Genomic DNA, 15,579 nt, shown 5'->3' with positions numbered 1-15,579 from the left:
CAGGGAGATTCTGGATGAATCTCCCTTTGCATTTGTTCCTTCATTTTTTCTGTAAACTTTTTCTTATAAGTTTACAGAAAAATAAGAAAATTTGGTTTGATTTGTTAGTTGCAAATATTACATGTTTTTAATTTTAAAAGAACTATTTTTACATTTTATAAGAATCGAGAAATTGGATGATGACGGGAATTGGCCTATTTCACACTTGACATGTCCTATTGCTTAAAAGTCCATGTTTGTCCAGTCAGTGAATGCACCATACCTTCATGCTAACAGGTTGTTGTAGCGACAATGGTGTGGAAGTCGGTACTGAGAGAAGATTCAAAGATAAGTTTAAGTACTGATGGATTTAAAAATGAAGCCAGAGGAAACAGAAAACTTGTTACAAACTCATGGAAAGGAGACTGTGCTGTAAGCAGAGGATATGTGCTGCTCAACCAGGCAACAAGAAAAGAGAATCAGATTTCAGCAGATAACAGGAAGGCTGGATGTATTACATTGTTCTAATGAAAATATATCTCATATTGATTTTTGCTCCTGGACAGCACACACCTTTACAAGACTTGTAAGGCAATGGAAAATCAATGGAGTTGCCTAGGTGATATATGTGTATAGGCATATGTACATGTATTTAAGTAACCAACACAGTAAAGGTTTGTTATCAAAGAAAAAGAATTTTAAAGTTTGTCATCTTTCATCCTTCAAGCTTACTGTGGGACTTGTGCTAGCCTTGAGGGAACTCACTTCTAATTTGGTAAGACTAAAAGAAATCTCACAGCCTAAATGCACTGCGCTGAAAAACTGCGCTGTGTCAAAGAAAAAACACAATTTGTGGCCATCATCAGTAAATAAATAAAACAACATTTGGTTCCAGGCGTGCAATGCTGGAAAAACAGAATAAATGACCATACATCACTGTTACTGTTACTTAAACTCAAACTGACACTAATGATGTTATTGTGTATAAAATAAAGTCGTAGATTTGCATTCATTTCCCACAGCCGTCTTTCCTGTTGCCCGGTTTATCTTTTCTTTTTTTTTTCCTTAGGATTTAGTGCATTAGTGGAATGAAATGTTGAGTGCACCTGTCAGATTAAAGGATTGAAGGTATCCCCCCTTTATTGTTTGTTGACTGTTACTGTTAAATTTAATCGCCTTGTCTTCCTGTGAAATAAATTGCATTGGAGCGTGGGAGCTGTTTTTTACTTGAAGCGAAAGAGCCTCTTATCCCGATTCTGCTTTTACATCCCGCGGAAGAATAAATATGAAATATTTACAGTGCGCCCTGCACACAGTCTGCAGCCGGTGCTGTGTGTTTGTGTTTATCTGAGTGCATACATGTGAAAGGATGGAGTGGCAGAGCTTCTCTTGTTGTGTGGCTTTTGATTATTGCTTCCTTGACTTGGATCTGTAATATTCCAGCTCTAATATCTCAGAGGAATATGTGCATCAGCATCAATTTATTTCTTTATATTTGTGTCATTGGCAGTAATTTGCACATCAACACACACCCATAAGCTTAAACTAGTTATTTTGTGATTCTTTTTTTTTTTTTTTAGCTCAAAGGCCAAGATGAAGCACAGCCAATTAAAGGTTCATTACATTTACTGCTAGGCACTGCTCATTAAGAATAATGATACAAGCGGTGTAATTTCAGCGGCGGAAGTTCACAGTTTTAATGATTTCGAGAAACTTAACCAAAAGGATGCTTTTTATTTTCTTTCTCTCGTTCCCTCCCTAAAGCGAAGCTGGTTAAGGGGATAGAGTCATCAAACTCCCAGGGATCTATCCTCCATCTCAGTGCAGGGGAAGCTGTTGCTACAGCAGCCAGCTGAAATCAAAGTGGTTTCCATCTGCGATTCCCGCAGGAGGTTTAGCGCCTCGCTTCTCTGATGTTTTTCCCTGTTATCTTTATGATCACCAGAGACGCCACCACTCTTTACTGCACAGGCGTCAAAATCCTGTTTATACGCTTGCGTAAGTATTAGTGGTGATCACATATCCGTAAACATCTGAATGCGCGCGTTGAAACTGTGCCGGTCATGAAAGTGATAGCTGTCAGGGTTGCTTGTGTTGTTGAGAAACTCAAGACACAGGGGGAAGCAGAGCAGGGGACATCTTTGTGGTGAAAGGAAAGTTTTTAAAGGGTTAAATTTGGTTTCAGAGGCTCAGGTAAACCTTATAAGAGGTTAATGTCATACCTGCAGTAGATAACTGGTCTGATTTCTTTGCTTAGTATAAATCCGGATTAGTTGGACCAGGGATCTGAAGCTAACCCCTTAAAACAGTCTGCTGTCTTAACACAGCCTCAATCTTGGTTTATACAAAAGCTATTTTAAGACCCTTTAAACCATTGCCATGTTTGCACTGGACCGTTATTTACACAGACACTGATACTTACGCAGCTAATGGAGGGAAGAGGCTGTGCACCACCAGTATGGGTCCTGTGTGAAACATGTCTAAAGAAAAGAAGTGTTTCCTTTCAGAATTACTGCCCGATATAAATATAAATGGTGTGAAAGGTAAACATTTCTGTGGTCTAAGTAATTATTTTATTTATTTTTACACTGCCTTCTTTTTTGTAAATTAGTGGTGATGTAGCAATGAGATTTAAGCACTATTTTGTGGAAAAGTAACATTCACTGATATTTTCAACCACAAATACACTTGATGTTTAATGTTTGGTTAAAGAGTTTAACCAGCATGGAATATTCAAATGTAGATACAATTAGTCCCTATTTTGTTGTATTTACACTTTTCTAGTTCTGAGTCGGTCCCAATACATTGAAGTTGTACATTTTTATAAAATGATAAAAGGCTAAAAGGTTTTCTTCGTCTCAAAGTCTGAACCACATGCGATACAAAATCAGGAATAAATTGTGAAAAACCCATCTAACGTTTATAAGAAGCTTGGAAGTAGATAACCAGCAAGTTGTGATATTCTCATAGTATTTACTAACTGTTCTTATCTTGTCTTGAACAAGACAAGATAAGAACAGTGTTTCCTTTTTCTAACAAATAACTGATTTAAGCATTAAGCTTCAATGCTTCAATCTCATTGGAGCTCATAATAACAGCTTGCCTTCCTCATTTCAGGAAGTGACAAACTGACGTATGATGTCAGAGATGCTCCTCTTTAAGTATAATGAGAAATATTGCGCCGTTTTATGTTGCAAAATCAAGTGCGACAAGATCCTGTTGCAAATTAGGTCGTTAATCTGACTGGAAACATCTTACATGTTCTTTTGTCCTTACATGTTTCATGCAGGAAGATTATTGGTGCTACACTGTCTCTAAGCTGCATTTCCTATAAATAATTCTTGGTTTTTCTTGTGTCCATTTTTGTGGTTGTGACTCCAGCTTAAAGGTTTATAATAAAAAGCATTATGATATTTTTGTTTTTGGACTTGTTTTAAAAAGCCACTTTGGTTGTGGCTCTTCTCAAGACCTAGACCAGCTGACCAAAATTTAAAATAAACAATTAATAAAATACAGAGTTATCCACTGCAAGATATTAACTCATAATAACTTTTTTTCAAAATCAATTCCTATGAAGTGTGAACATGTTCCAGTTGTGATTGCCTTTCAATTGATTCATAGCTGTTTTTCTCTTTGAACCACCAACCAAGATGTGCTGAATTCAGAAGGTCATTGCAGGTGAGGCGAACATTTCATATCAAAACTGTTTAAATATAGATCGGCACCCAATGAGTCATAATCCCACAGTAATTCCAATTTAATCTTCCCATGTGCACAATTTCATTACTTCCTCGCAGTCCCAGGGGACATGTGTTAATCTTTAGGTAATTACAGTAAATCTAAACCTCTCTCTTTGTTTCAGGTCTTCGTTTTCAGGAGGTTTTTGCTATACTGACACTACAGTCTTGCTAGCATAAAAATAAGCATATCCTAAGCATATCCTCACACACTCTCTGCTACTTCTATTTCTAATCCAATAATAACACATTTCACGTGCGGCATGCAGTCCCTCAGGATCAATTAAAACCAAATTAGCATCGGTCATATGCAACCTAATCCAGCTGCAATATACTGTCCAGATCCTGTTGGGGATCATTAGTAATCATTTCACAGAGCTGGAGGCAGAGGTGCATCCATACGTCCATAGACACAGTAATTTATCACCAGGCGTAGCCTGCAGGCTTTAATCAATTCCAGTAACCCAGATCAGTCCGTTCAATAGCTGCATGTGTGCACGTCAACCAATCAATCAGGTGCACTATGTCTTAATTGTTAAATTATCTTGTTTGTGAAATCCCTGGAGCCACATATGAGGGGGAAAATTTAACTGCGAGGGGCAGTATGATGATTTGGGCCCATACTGCCAAGCAGAAACAAAAACTTAATTGCCTTCTATTAGAAACAAACAAACAAACAAAAAAACATTGCAGGAAGTGAGAGGATGAGTGAGGCAGAATGGTGTGTGTTTATAATATCTCATAAGTTTTCTGACAACATCCAACTTTGACTACCCAGATTTCCCTGGGATGAGTTATTTTTTTTTTTAAAGCTATAAATACTCCTCTCTCAAAAACATTTCGCTTCCAAACAAGCAAGGCAATTAGAAATCACAATGCCAGTAGCTGAATCAAACTCTTCAATAGTCATTTATTCGTGATCCAGGAGTGTGGCTGGCTGCAAAACTGCAGAAAGAACCAAGTTTGTGTGAAAAGACGGGAGTAAACATGGCAGCGCATCCACACCGCATTCATTCGACACTTACGTCTCTGAAGCGATTCCAGTGCTTGATCTTGCGGCTGTACTGTGAAATGGTGGACAGCCACTGCTCGTCTTCCATGAAATTCCCGGATTTCTCCGCTTCTCGGACGCTCTTCACGTCCGCCTGCAAGGTGGACCCCGCGACCATCAGCAGCGGGGCGAGAAGGCACACCATATCCGACATTTCCACCATGTTTTACCGGAGAGGTGGAAGAGGGGGTGGGGGGGAGAAAAACACGCACACAGGACACCTCCTCGCACGAAGCAACACCGTCTGTCGGCTCTCCTCTTCTGGAAGGCGGCGGATGCTGAGGCTGGACGGAAAGCGCCACCTGATTAGCCTGTAAGATGCTCCTGCAGATGGGAGGGAGGCAGACGGAGTGAGGAAGGGAGGTTTGACGGTGGTAAATAAAGTGAGTCCGCCCTCAGGCTGCTGTGAGACACCTTTTGTTATTTCTCGACGTGAAAACTTTTGATTTATGCTCACTTTCTGTCAGAGCTACAAGCTGCTAAATAACTTTGAACATATACATGTAGCTTTTTTTTTTTTTTTTTTTTTTTTTTTTTTACAAAAAGAAAAACCTAAAACGTGTTGTATTTGCTAATAGCTCTCTTTTTAGATATTGTGGAACTGCTACTCTCTGGAATAACAACTGCAAGTTTACAGCGAATCAAAAAAAAAATTCCCACTCTTCTTTTCAAATTTGCTAAAGCTCATTCAGACAGGATGGAGGACGCCTGCAGAGAGCACAGTGCTATTCTTACCACATATTATTAATTAGATTTAGGTCTAAACTTTGACTGGGCCATTCCTACAAATTAATATGATTTGATCTAAACCCTTCCATTGTTGTGATAGCTCTACATTCGCTCTGTTCTTTAAGCCTGTGATGTATTCTTTGGGTTTTATTAGTCTTGGGATGTTTTCAAACTAAGATAGTCCAGGGAACTCAGGTATAATTAGGCGAGGAATGTCGAAAGACTTCCCATCTTCACTTGGTTGGGTTTATTTTCACATTGAGTCAAACTGGATGTCATCCAGTTGCTTGTATGTGGTGCACAAGTAACTGGTTGGTATGAGCAGCGAGAGAGGCACATTACTCTATGCAGATGGGTTGTATAAGCCGGAGACGGAGAAACTATAAGACATCCAAGATTTAAGCATTTTTAGATCACATATCATGTCCGCATCTCTTCCTCTGTTTGCTTTGCATTTCCTTTCAAAGCGAACAGCTCAGGTGTTCGTTGTCAATTGAACTGAGACTTAGGTTTTCAGGTGGATGAGAGCTAGCTTGTTTGGACGAGGTTACACACCTGTCCACTTGAAGTTGACCATCAACACCAGCAGATTTTTTTCAAACAGTGGTTTATGCCTTTGGCCAGATGCATCCTTTTGAAAGTGATTTCTTGCACCACTGCACCGTGTTAGCTCGCTCTATGTTCATCCATGGAGAGATCCACCAAACGACAGCTTGTTACTGAAATGCCGGATTAACTGATGCCATTTGATCCCCAGTGGAGTGTCTTGAGCCTGTCCTAATGAGGGCAGGCGCCCAACAAGGGGTCATCTAATCTTTTGGCTCAACCTGATCAAGTTCGAGGAAAGATAAGGAGACAAGAAGAGGTTTGAGCTAAGCATGTATATGTTTATTCAGCACAAGTAACTATGAAAAGATTACCTTCTGGACACAATTGAGCTTGCAGGCACTTTAACAGATGTAAAAGTCTTACACGTGTGTGCTCATTAGTCATGCTAAATGGTCAGGTGGGAAATGAAATATAACCAAATAACCACAATACAGTTATTGGGAGTTTTCCTTTCTCGAAACGAATTCAACGTGTGGTCTTCCTCTGACCTATTTAAGGTCAGAGGACCAACAGCTGCAACCTGCTTTGCTCCCAGAGATTTTATTTAAAAATAATCAATCAAAGAAAAACTTTTGGGGGTTAAATGATGTCCTAGTTTGGTCATGTTTTCGCAACAGAAAAGGAACAATAGAGCACAGCAACAATTCTCATGTCATTCACAAAGCGTCATTATAGACATTGTAATTTTAAAGGATCAGACCCGTGAGTGGTTTTTATGTAATGTCGAACAAAACAAAATAATCTCTATAAGTGTTGCAGTGCAGATTTTGTTTGACTGTAACTGGCTGCAGCTTGGTTAACAGAGCTGAGTGTGATGTCTTTACCACTGATGGTTCAGGTGTTTAATCTCAGTCCCTCAAAATGTGCCACAGTTCATCACCCAAGTTCTCCTCGCGTCATACATATGCCTCGTTTCCGCTGAGTGGTACGGCATGAGTCAGTGCAGTTCGGTAAGCTATTTTGCCGACTTGTGCCGTACCAGAGGTCGGCAAAATTGCCATATTGCCGTGGAAACAAGGCATTAGCGTGTTATCTCTGGTTTTCCACTTTCTGAGGTACAATAGCTCTTATCTCTTCAGAGTGAAATTATTCTAAGACTATCTGTAGGTTTATCTATTTATATTGATTGTGTCACATATTTTAAATGCATGGAGTTTTTTTTTTAATCTAATCTTGTGAACCTGCAATTATTTTTAATCCTCATACTTGACTGTTACTGCAGTGGTAGTTTTTGTGTTTGAATGATTTTTCTATGCACTATTTCTGTAAGAGCCTTTGAGACATTTCTGGGATATTTTTTGAAAATTGTCTTCTTCTTCCTGAGGATTGGTCATTTAAGGGGCTAGAAGAGTTTTATACCTGGTATTGTGCTCACCTCGGAATGGTGTTCATTCTGGGAGTGGCTCTGATTTCCATATGGGTGAGAGACTGACCATCCTAACCCCATTATCAGTCAGTTCACCAAACCTTCACCAAGCTAAATGTTTCCCATGAGGTCCAGTCTGATTGTCTGAGTCCAGTGAGACTATTTTGGGAAAACCCTCTATTTGGTTTCCATCAACACTGCATGCCTTTCTAGTCCTGCAATGCAAGAGAATATACTTTTTCTGTGCAAACCCCTGACAGACTGTGTTTTCTATCATTTCACTGGGAACCTCTCTTAGCCACAGCTGGAAAATGAACCATACTGTTTTCTCAGAGGAACCGGCTGATACTTTGGGTTCTGTGGTGTTCTGACAGAGAAAGAGAAACATAAAGTTAGCTTATTTTTTTCTCCCTGTTTGCTGGGAGGCTCATATCCAAGCAATATGTTACTGATGCTTCCAGTCAAACTTGAGGTGACAGACGTGAAGGAGCAAACTTGGATCCTCACCCCCTTTACCCTGAAAAGTTTGCATAGAAATCATATAAATACAAAGGATATTTTCCTCTTAAAGTTTTTGAAAACCCAACAAAGTCAGATTAACCATTAAAGTCTAGTTTGTCAAAGAAGTAGACTTGGGTAAGTGCTTTTCCAGACACTTAGCCATATTAATTCCTATCAGTATAAGTAGATGTTCTAAATTGATACGACATAGATTAAGATTGATTACACAATAGTATGAGTTTATGCTGTGTTGGTTTTTGCTACATTTGCACAGGGCTGCTAAAGAGAGTGGGAGAAAAAGCAGCCAACTAAGTCCTGAGCAGTTCTGAACCATTAAACCAATACTGAATAATGCAAATATTTCTAAACTAGGAGATTGTAGTTCACTTAAGGACAGACAGATATGTGAATACCTTGTAATTATTATATGATTCCTTTTCTAGGTAGTGATGTTTAGTTACCCAGTAGAGGGTATATAAGGACTCTTACTCCAGCCAATGTACCAACAGGATTTTGGCTTGTATTATTAATGAAACTTGTTCAGAGAAATGGCAGTACAAATACTATGAATCCATCTCCTATGGGATTTTGATGTTACACTGGTAGAAAATGCGACCAAACCTTTAATTTATTAAAAATGTTCCTGTTGATGTTTGTTGTTGCTGTAGTGAAAAGACAATGGCTCATCATAACACTTTGTTAAGCACTGCGTCTCGGCTGAAAAAAGTAACTTACACAGCATTATGCAGCCACTATCATATGTGACCATGGGTCACAGAGTGTCAGCTTTTCTAAACATATAAAGTTGCATTTAGGCTTAAAACATCTATTTAGATTTTATCAGACCAGAACATCTTCTTGTTCACTTTGTCCTCCACATGAGTTGGCAAACTGCAAACAGGACTTCTAATGTCTTTTATGTTTTTGTTTAATGTTTTTATTTAAGGGTCATTGTTTTTGCAGAACTTTTGTACTTTAACATAAAAGGGCTTTTTTCGGTAATTTTGTTTGACTTATTTGTGAAAGCAATGAAAAAAGCAACACGTAAGGTGGTAACACTGTGGTGTAACTTTCACAATACAATTGTTATAGTATTGTGAAAACCTTTAAGTCTGAGCTTAGATTTTAAAAAATTCTATCATAATGATATAAGAAAAAGAGAATATTAATCTAGAAATGGGCTAATATCTGGAGTAAAGCCCGTTTGAAAATGGCATGTAAAAATGTTAGGGCTCTGATAAAGAAGAGCACACCTCAGCAAAAATTGCCACACATCAGAGTTTGGCCTCCCCTGAGAGAGCTGCTCTCTTTCTGCTTCCTCCAGCAATAAATCAAAACCTATATGTAATTCTGTTCGAGCTGCAGCTCCGGGTGATGCAGACTCTAAAGCTACAGAGAGTCTTGAATCCAGCATTGAAGGATCCAATGACAAACAAGAGAATCATATGACAGAGAAATGACATGCTTACAAGATGAGGTATTTGACAAGGAGATGGAAAGCTTCACTGTCATCTTTGTTGAAATAATCCCCTCATTATTACAGAACCATGTCGTTGCTATACTCACAACCATTAAAAAAACACATAAAAACCACTGAAATCTGAATTAATGTTGGCATTTTTATACAAAGGTTGAAAAAGAAGCAGACATATGGTGCAAAAATTACATTTATTTCTTTGTTACATTCAGGTTTGAGTAAATAACTGCTCAGTAGAAATTGTCCTTATACATAACCATTTAGCCGGAGATCCAGCGCACATAAATTACATCAGCTCAGGCTGCCCAGAAAAACAGCTCTCCAAGGCTAATATGAATTGCAAAACAGTCTCTCCCTTTTCACGTTTACATTTTTTTTTCTCATAACAGAATGAAGGTAAACAAAGATAAGAAGTGTAAAATGATAACAAGGTCTGACCTTAATTAAACATACAAATTGGATGATAAACCGGGGTTATATCCTGATCATGATCTCAGCTACTCAAAACAAAACACATGCAGTCACAAGGCGCTTTAAACGTGATCAGCAAGCACTTCAGCGCCACCTTGTGGTAAATTTGCCACTTCAACCATCCCATCTAAGCTATTAAAGAAAGCTGGTTTTAAAACACAAGTGTTTTTATTTCTCTTCCACTGTGTTTAATTTATATTAATTCACAAGATTGTTGCTAATGAGAATGAGAGATTATAGAATGATAAATCTAATATAAGTCTCTAAAGTTCAACATAAAAAAAGAAACAAGTGATTTCTACACATATGGGTTCTGGTGTTATTTTTCTTTTGAATGTTTGATTTGTGTGGTGTTTGCTCCACGTAGATTTTTAGCAATATTTTTACTGAGATGTGGATGTGGAATAAATTCCACTTTTTTTTGCTAAGAAAAATGCTTTTCTTAGCATTTTTCTCATGCTAAGAAAAGCAAATTACTGCTTCTGTCATTGGCTTACAAACTTACAAAGACAATTTTCCATTATTTACAGAAGAAACTTCCTGAAACTCACCATAACTGTGATGAGTTATTTACTCATCACAGTTGAGTGATGAGTTATTTACTCATCACAGAAGAAACTTTTTCCATTATTTACCGAAGAAACTTCCTGAAACTCACCATGACTGTCTTTAATCCAGGAGGTACCCTAAATATAGATCACAAATCAAGCCAGTGGTCACCTCCACTAATGTTATCTGTCAAAAATCACACCAACATCATGGAAGGAGATGAAAAGTGGAGAAGTTTGGGAACTTATTAGAGAAAATAAGTGTCAACTCTCTAAGATTAAGCACATTGGTGGGGTTTGATACATTTCAGTTTTTATCTGTTTGTATTCATAGCAGCTAGAGATAAAACAGTACTTAGCTGAAGTCCATGGATCCATTCTGTCTTGGGACACCAATATCTCCAGAGGGGAATTGTTGACAAACATTGTGTGTTTCAATGATTCTTGCATGTTTTCACTAAAGATTCACCTGCTAGCTGGAAGCACAGACCAACTGGAATATCTACCTGATACACTTAAGTCAGGAAGCCAGTTTTCCCTTTCAAAAGCTAATACAGGGGCTGTGAGTACCTCGCTGAACAATTTAGACAAGTAAAGCCAGTAGATTGACTTTAACCCCCCTCACTGTCTCTTTCCTTGTATAAAGAACTAACAGGTGAAAAGACCTTTCAGTCCGGATTTGAATAGTTTTGTAGAAAGACCCGTAGGGCAGGGGTGCCCATACTTCTTCTCATGCGGTCCAAAATCGTCAAGGAAAAGGTATTCATAAGCCAAAAATATATGTATTTAAAAAATATTTTAATCACATAAAGCTATTGTGATATTTCCCCCCCCCAAGTTTTACAATTGCATGCAATTTTTAATAGCCTGATCTTTTTTTTTTTTTATTAAGAAACATGTGTACATGTCTACAGAGATTTGCTTGTTTGCCTTATTAGAGGAAAGGTCTCTATTTTCTTTGGACTTGCTTGAACAAAGCAGAAAACAATCCAGTCTGTTCTCAGCAAAAAGAAAAGTATATTGGTCACACTTTCTTTGAGCTTATAATGCAATCAATTAACAATGAGTTAACTATGTTACCAAGTTGGCACAAAAATCCTGCATATATCAAACATAACTTAAAAGAAATTTGATTTTCAAATTTTACACCTCTGTCTCTTTAAGAGGCTCCTGGTCTTTCCTGACCCTCCTTCAGTACGACACTGCTTTTCATCATGCCGTTTACAACCGATTTTAGGGGCATTAGACTGAAAATTTGTTTGTCCGATGAACTCAGCAGATGCGCAGTTCCACCAGGTGTTTGCTAATTACTGCTGCTGCTAGTCTAAAGGAGCTGAGCGAGGGACGCTCAGGAGACGGGTGCTCTATGAGGCAGAAGCTCGACTGGTCCAAAGAGGAGCAAGCGTTTAGGCACCCCAAATGGCTACCACAGGAGATTCCTTAAATACGCATCTAAGAACCAAGGTAACAGTCCCAGTATGCTTTTGATAAGGTGAAAACATTATAATGTGAAGCTCCAAAAAGTACATTTTACATAAAAAAAACCCCTCTTTAAATTTTTAAAGAACATTTACATTTGTATATAATATTTTGCCATAATTCAAATTAAAAAGATCGGTAACACTTTATTTGACAGGGTGTGCATGAGACTGACATGACACTGTCATAAACATCGACATAACACCTGTCATGAACATGAAGGAGTCTTTATGATTGACTGTTGTCATGAGTGTGATTCGGTAAATAATGACACATGCAAAATTGCTTTAAACGTTGCATTCAAATTTCATTAAAAGTGCCAACTTTGTATTATTTTGTAAATAATGATACTTTAATGCAAAGTTGGCACTTTTAATGGACTTTCAATGCAACTTTTAGAGCAACTTTGCATTAAAAGCGTCATTATTTACCAAATCACACTTCATGTCATAGACATTCATAAAGACTCCTTCATGTTCATAACAGGCGTCATGTCATGTTTATGACAGTGTCATATCAGTCTTATGCACACCCTGTCAAATAAAGTGTTACCAAAAAATCTTAACTGCATCAACCCCATGTACTGGAAGATTTGCATAATTTTTGAATTGCAGTCGGAGATCAAACAAATCAGTCCAGGGGCCACAAATGGCCTCCAGGCCACACTTTGGATCCTGTTTTAAGACTTTAGGACTCCAGTGAACCACATTGAGAGCTATTTTGGATTAAACATTGCAACAATGGTGAGCATCTCAGGAGCTGGAGGCCAACCTAAATTTCTGGCTGATTAGAAATAAAGGAGGACCATGTTGTTTTTAAACTACCATAAATAAAGAATGTTGTATTTTCTAAGTTTATCTTTGTTTGAGACAGAGAGTTGTTCGCCACTCTGAAACAACATAAGAGCAACACAGGAATAAATCAGCGAGCAGAAAATTTTTTACAGCACCAAACATATTCTTCTGCAATGCATTAAGTGTGCAAAGATGTAAGCAATTCCCATGAAAGCAGAAGGGAAACCCATGTAAAGTAAACAGGTGGAGGAGGGAACTATTCAAACAGAAGTGACTGAGTCTTATTTTCTTGGAGGGCCAGGGAGGGGGGTTGAACGGAAGTACGTGCTAAATGACATTAGCCAGAGGAGTTACTCATAAAGTTTGGTTGTTTGGATTAGAAAGGCTCTCTGAGATGAAATGTTTTCCCATATTTTCATTTATGTTTTTGTTTTAACCAAAATAAAACAATGCATCCGAATGAGATAGCCATGAAGACTGCAGTACCTACTTGTTTTCTAGAAAGATTTGTACTTTCTGGAATATTCTGGAATAATCTATCCCTGCAGTCGCTTTAGACTTTATTGTAGACTCACCATATGACTCCTTGTTTACTTCAGAGCCGTTTGTAAACGTGCGACTGAGCTGGTTAACATTTGCCAGTAGAAAGGCGGAGACGCCCTCCTTCTGTCCATTAACAAAAAGACGGGCTCTACGTGCAATACGTGCCTCGCGCAACTATTCACAACAATTGATTCATCAGCTGCGTCTTCCACCGTGTTTTCCTAGTTCTGCTGTGTGCTGACTGGATTTCAGTGTTGCGAGATTTACACCAGGCAGCGTCTGTAAATTCGCTGTCCAGGACGGATTAATGTCCAACTATAAAATGATTAAGAGTTCAACTTATGAGAATGAGATTTGTGGGGCTCGTCGCTTGCCTCTCAGCCGTGGGGGAGGGTATCTCAAAGGGATAACAACGGTAACCAGGCAGGATACTGCGCTGAGGACGTGAGCTAAAACCTCATTGGCTAAGAAATCAGATGGACGGGGCTAGCGTGCGTAGGTATTTAAAGCTTTGTCCCATTGCTGGAGAGTGTGTTTCCCAGCTGATCCGACTCAGGAGCAGGAGAAGGACCATCTGTGACAGCCACCATCGCACTTCTTTCTTTTGCTCTTTTTTTTCTTGTTCTTTTGGGAATAAGGCATTTGTTTTATAAATGTCTTTTTCTTCCAACCAAAAGGGCAGGAGCTCCCAGAGGCTGTCCTGGAGCAACCTGCTGCAGAAGCTGACTGAGCTGAAGGGGCTCAATCAGAGGCCCTCAGCAGGTCAGTACTGCAGGAGTGAAACCGGTGAGAATGTTTAGTTTTCTTTATTATTTTCTGGAAAAACACAAAAGCAGCAAAATGAGACCCTTTTGCATCTTTAAAATTTTTTATTTCAGACTTGAACTATTCTGCATATAAATGCAAAGCAAATTGCTCCTTGGGGTCAATAAAAATAAAGTTGATCTAATCTATTTTTTACCTTTGTTCCAGGATCTGTGGCAGACCTATCCCTGTCGGAGTCCGACAGTAGCTTCTTCTGTTACCCCCTCGAGGAGACCTTGGCTGCAGAGGTGGTGGGCACAATCACACAAAGCCTTAATAATGCGTCACCCATCCTGTGCTGCTCCAAACTCATCCTACCTGACCGTCTAATGTACAACATCAGCAGAGAGCTGCTCCATCTGGCAGTCAACGAGCCCTGCGGACTGAGGGGGGCCATGATCGACCTGTGTGTGGAAAGGGGGGATCAAGGATTGTTGTGCACTGTGGATCAAATAGCAGTAGATGCCAGCCTGGTCCCGACCTTCCATGTGACCCTGGTTCTGAGGCCCGAGTCCGGAGGACTGTGGCCCAGGGTGAAGAAGCTCTTCAAAGGTGGAAAGCCTCCGTCGGCAATGTCTCTGAGGCGCCACAAAACCCTGAGGCTGAGCAGGAGTTTCAGGGCCATCAAGAGGAAACTGTACAGCTCAGGAGAACTGCTGATTGAAGAATGCCGCTAACCCAAGAGCACTTATGTGCCTTTCTAGACGAACTGAACTGCTTTTAATCAACCTTTACTGCAGATTCACTTAAAAAGACCCATCAACTTTAATTGCACTGACATCAAGGTCCTAAAACAATTGTAATATGTGGTAAATCGAAGGACCAAACTATCCCATGGCAGCTACTCGCCTGGTTGCAGGTGTCTGAACACAAGTCCTTTTTCTTTTATATGAATGTGGATTTCCACTTTTTAAAGGGAATGTGTCTTCTAGTATTACATATTACCTGCCTGAAACTGTTTTGTATCTTAAAAGATTATGAGAGAATAAATTATTTTCTATTACTCTGTGATGCTTATTTCATTTCTTTGTTCACACTATTTTAATTCAGGATATACTACATTATATTATAGGGTATTTCCAATGCGTAGTCTCCTTTGTTCCTTTCCTTCAGGTGGAAGAATCAGAAGCCTTCAAAATTCACTTAGCGTACATAATTTTGAAAGGGTTTCTGCAAATGTCAAGACTAAAGCACATTTTATATTAAAGAACTCACTTAGTACACTATATTTACTTTGCAGAATACTTTTATTTATTGAAAAACCGAATAAATAAATGAAAACAAATAGGACCTAGCATTGCAGTTCTGGTCACACGTATGTCTTCATCTTAGTGTCCCAAGGATTACATTTGGGAGACTAAGAACATTATGATCTAAATTTATATAAACAAATCTGTCATACTATGGTGAATTTAAGCATACTCAAGTCTTAGAACCTAAAAGGACAACGATTTAATTTTATAAACCAAATATTTAAGTCTGACAACCAAT

At 38.8% G+C, this 15,579-nt stretch overlaps 2 protein-coding genes across 4 annotated transcripts in view; one reads left to right on the top strand and one right to left on the bottom strand.

The window, feature by feature from the left end:
* Window positions 1-5,134, bottom strand: part of LOC102236404 (testican-2-like) — a 29,676-nt gene extending 24,542 nt beyond the window's left edge. The window contains exon 1 of one of the 2 annotated variants that reach the window (XM_023327546.1): window positions 4,742-5,134. In XM_023327546.1, the coding sequence (XP_023183314.1) occupies window positions 4,742-4,930 (189 nt within the window). In that variant the 5' untranslated portion in view covers window positions 4,931-5,134. The remainder of the gene's footprint in view (window positions 1-4,741) is intronic. The other variant, XM_005801589.2, reaches the window with a different exon arrangement.
* An 8,658-nt stretch (window positions 5,135-13,792) lies between these two features.
* Window positions 13,793-15,091, top strand: LOC102229074 (DNA damage-inducible transcript 4 protein-like). Of its 2 annotated transcripts, none has more exons than XM_023327855.1 (2): window positions 13,793-14,046; window positions 14,257-15,091. In XM_023327855.1, the coding sequence occupies exons 1-2, from the start codon at window positions 13,938-13,940 to the stop codon at window positions 14,763-14,765; spliced, it is 618 nt and encodes a 205-aa protein (XP_023183623.1). In that variant the 5' UTR covers window positions 13,793-13,937; the 3' UTR covers window positions 14,766-15,091. The 2 variants fall into 2 exon arrangements, with proteins under 2 accessions (XP_023183623.1, XP_014325191.1); XM_014469705.2 differs by having other exon boundaries at window positions 13,794-14,070.
* Window positions 15,092-15,579: the final 488 nt, after the last annotated feature.

Source organism: Xiphophorus maculatus, chromosome 22 (assembly GCF_002775205.1).
Source record: "Xiphophorus maculatus strain JP 163 A chromosome 22, X_maculatus-5.0-male, whole genome shotgun sequence".
Taxonomy (NCBI): domain Eukaryota; kingdom Metazoa; phylum Chordata; class Actinopteri; order Cyprinodontiformes; family Poeciliidae; genus Xiphophorus; species Xiphophorus maculatus.
This window is presented reverse-complemented; position numbering and strand designations above follow the sequence as displayed.